The sequence below is a fragment of the Sinocyclocheilus anshuiensis genome, unplaced genomic scaffold (genome assembly GCF_001515605.1).
Source record: "Sinocyclocheilus anshuiensis isolate Anshui unplaced genomic scaffold, SAMN03320099.WGS_v1.1 scaffold553, whole genome shotgun sequence".
Taxonomy (NCBI): domain Eukaryota; kingdom Metazoa; phylum Chordata; class Actinopteri; order Cypriniformes; family Cyprinidae; genus Sinocyclocheilus; species Sinocyclocheilus anshuiensis.
The window spans coordinates 832,470-836,607 of NW_015539821.1; the positions used below are offsets into that span (position 1 = coordinate 832,470).

General features: G+C 34.4%; 1 protein-coding gene across 1 annotated transcript in view; it reads right to left on the bottom strand.

Annotated features, from left to right (window-relative positions):
- The window catches only part of LOC107684146 (glutamate receptor ionotropic, NMDA 2C-like), a 44,225-nt gene that overhangs the window by 21,977 nt on the left and 18,110 nt on the right, over nt 1-4,138 (bottom strand). The window contains exon 3 of the mRNA XM_016480359.1: nt 2,306-2,901. Coding sequence (XP_016335845.1) covers nt 2,306-2,901 — 596 coding nt within the window. The remainder of the gene's footprint in view (nt 1-2,305; nt 2,902-4,138) is intronic.

Sequence of the window (4,138 nt, forward strand, 5' to 3'; positions counted from 1 at the left end):
CTCCGACTGGATTTGTCTGAAAGAAGAAAGTCATATACACCTAGGATGACTTGAGGGTGAGTAATTTATGGGCTCATTTTCATTTTTGGGTGAACTAACCCTTTAACATCTTACTTTTATGGCCCGTTTTTCATTGTTGGTTTTCACATTGTATTGACAAGAACCATCATATGAATATACAGTGGGTACGGAAAGTATTCAGACCCCCTTAAATTTTTCACTCTTTGTTATATTGCAGCCATTTGCTAAAATAATTTAAGTTAATTTTTTTTCCTCATTAATGTACACACAACACCCCATATTGACAGAAAAACACAGAATCGTTGACATTTTTGCAGATTTATTAAAAAAGAAAAATTTTAGCAAATGGCTGCAATATAACAAAGAGTGAAAAATTTAAGGGGGTCTGAATACTTTCCGTACCCACTGTACATGAAATAACATGAAGGTGAGTAAATGTCATTTTAATTTATTCCTCTACCCAACTTACCATTTCACCTCAGACCATCCTACTGATAAAACATTTTTCCTAGACAATATTTTCTTTCTTGCCATCTGATGAATCCTTTGATACTGCCCAACCAGTCACCATGTTTGAAAAGAAGGTCCGTGTCCTGTCTCAAAGCCAGTTCTGTAAAGATTCCTTAACTGTCTGTTGACAGATGTTTCTTTTTATGCTAGAGAGATGTGCAGACACCTGAACAGCACTGAAGCCTGGGAACATTCTGGATGGAGGACCCAGTCACTCATGTGTCTCTGATACGCTTGATCACAGAAAGCTCTGAGAGGCAATTGGAACACTATTTAATGAGGACGGTGGCTCCCAGGTGAACGGCAGATTTAACAAGGAAATCTGAAGAATCTCCCAGTCTCATTACAACGGAGGAAGACCACAAGAAAAAGCTCAAGAACGCAATGTTTTGTCTGGAAAACTAAGCTGCGAGAATGAAAAATGTTAGGATTTTGAGGATTTGTTCAACTTTCCTGTTGAATTTGATGTGATCACGTTTGACGAAAAAAAAAAAATAGGGCAATGCTGGCCAAGGGAGGACTAAATATATGACAGCTTCATAAAACATTACTGGCAGTCAGAGTACCCAGATACTCTAAAGAGATGTCTATGATATAGCTTTCTTTTTTCAGGACATAATGTTAACAATGATGTTACTGATGTTAATAAAGATCAATAAACCACAATAATGAGAGATAATAAGAGTATACTTTCATGACTAGGTTTTTAAACACATTTAAGTACAATGTTTTAAACTGTAGTTATGTCAAATTAAAATTTTCACTTTAAAGTACATTTTAAATCATTATGATTTAATAATCTTTTGAAATGCTTTAAAGAAGTGCACTTCTATAGACGTGTGGACATAACATTACATTTAAATTTAATACTGTGTATTTTAAATGGACTAAACTTCAACTTGATCATTACAAATATATTTAACCCTTATGCTGTGCTGAAAATCCTTTACCTTACTTGGTGTTCACAGTCAAAAATGATCTCTCATTATGCCACATTTCACCAAATATTTGATTAAATTATTATGTTACCTTGTTTTCTTTCAATTAGCACAGGTTTAATTGATTTCTGAGCTTATGCAGTTTTTAAGTAAAAAAAAATCATTATTTGTAAATCATTTAGCCAACGTTCACTCAAAAACAAGGGGTGCATATGCTCGAAACAGAGTAAACTATATATAAAATAAACTATATGTAAAATATATATACAAAACCTGTGCTATTTGAAATAAAAAAAAAAAGATAAAAAAGCTGAATCCAATATTTGGCAAAAATTTAGCGTAACAAGAAATTTATAAGCAATTTTTGTAGGTCAGACCAGAAAACAACACTGAATACATTTTCAATAGAAAAAATTACATTAAAGTATATTTCCGTTTACCATAAATGCTTGTCAATACCTTTACTCAGCAGTACACTTAAACATATTTCAAAGTAATTATGAAATTATTTATAAAGATGTACTTGGGTGGGTCAAAAAAAGCACTCTAAAGTAAAGCTAACTGCATTTACTATTATAAATTTACACTATAGTAAATTTTCATTTAACTGCAATTGACATGCAGTTAAGTGTCCAAAAACATTACATTCAGTTTGCACATAAGTATATTCTTTTAAAGAATATTTGAAGTACATTCTTTCCGTAATACGTTTTTTAAAAGTATACTAAAATTTACTTTCACAGTTGAAGACATGGGTTTTATATCCTTCTCTTTAACAAACAATCTAAAGGTGTTTTTCAAAAATACCTTTACTTAGCAATCTGAACAAGTCTTACCTGAAGAGAGAATTGTTGGTGTACGATTTGACCAGACTATTGCAGTCACTGTGACCCTCGGGAATGAATCCTCTGTACTTGTGGAAACTGTGCACCCCTTTTACTATGACTGCGACTCCTTCCCGAACCCTCTGGCGCAGTGTTTTCCTCCAGCTGTCTGTGATAATACTGATGACGCCCACTGGGAAACTGTCAGGAGGGGGCACTTCAGGGTTCCCCACAGTCAGACTGGGGATGACCCAGATGTATCCGGGCCCTAGCAGCCCTACATCAGAGGCCATTCTGAACAAGTACTGTGCTTCCTCATGGGAACAGTACACTAGATATACCTGCGAGTCCACCTGCTGTAGTAGTCTACGTGTGCGGATGTCATTGGCCCCCACGGACATCTCGAAGCTCAGCACATCCTGCAGCTCCCACAGGAAGTAACTGGTGTCCGTGAAGGAGCGGATGTAGTCCACGAAGTTCTCGTAGCCAGGATACAAGCTGGTGATCACTACAAAATTACCCCAGTTGTACTCCTCCATCACTTTGAACATTGCATTTATCTGCTGCTCTATAGAAGCTCCCATCTGGAGAAAGGTAGAGCCTTCAGCCTGTAGAATCAAGACAGAAGATACAGTAGATTTAATTCTGCATTTGATGATGAATGTTTACAGCTTAATCAAGTACATGTGGGTACCATAAATTTGTTATTTCAAGACAATAAGATGCTTTATGATATATATCCAATCAAAACCTCAAGACGTGATCTAATTTACACTCAACATTCTAATGATAAATAAGGTCAAATGTAAAACTATAAATGAATACTGTAACTGATCATTTAAAGTAATGTTGTGAAGTACCCAAAAGAAGCAACAGTACGAACTAGCCTTTAGCTCTTGTCTCCTAACATGCCATTATCTCCGTTTTCAAAGTGAAACCTTTTCAATAACAAGCAGCTCTGAAGTGTTTTTCTCTTCACAATATACTGCTTTACAGAAGATCGAGCTGAGGCAAAAACTAAATGGGCCCTGTTTATTATATACAGTATAGTGTTGGAAAGTTTGATTCATATCATTTTGAACTAACTGATTTACTGAATTAAATCAGAGTTTCTGAAAATACATAGTCAATTTTTAAACTGATTCAGTCAGTTTAGATTCACAATTTCAAGTTTTTGCTTGAATGTTTGAGCCAGAGAAATACTGCTCTGATTGATTTAGAAATTATATATATATATATATATATATATATATAGTGGAGATCAAAATTAGAGAACAGTCCATATATACTTCATTTTTTTCTGAAATTCTAAATGAATAATTAATTTAATTATTTTCTGAATTAATCTTCATCGCTCAAAATGTGAAGGAATATTAGCGGTGGATAAACACTACTAACATGTTTGACAAAATAACCAAGGGATTTCAACAAAAACCTTTATTTTGTGGAAAAAAGTGATCAAAATTAGAGAACAGTAACCACTGTAGCATGAAAGAAGAGTGCAACTAAAATTTTGGAGGATTACAGCTGTCAGTTTATTAGGAATTGGAGAGGCCCCTGCTTCGAATGACTTCAGCACATCTGTGGCTGCAGGACATCACTAGTTTCTCAGACTGCGCTGGTGTGATCTTTTTATTTCGTTTATTTAGATAGGGACAGTACAATAAACATGATTCCAGTCAAAGACTGGAAAAAATGCACTGCACAGAGATTATAGCAAGTGCTAATTTGCATCTCATGTCCCTAGAAAGGCTTAAAAAAAATCATTACATGTATAAACAACCAAAATAATTATAATAAAAACTATCTGCACGAGGAAAAAAAAAAAAAAAAAAAAAAAAAAAA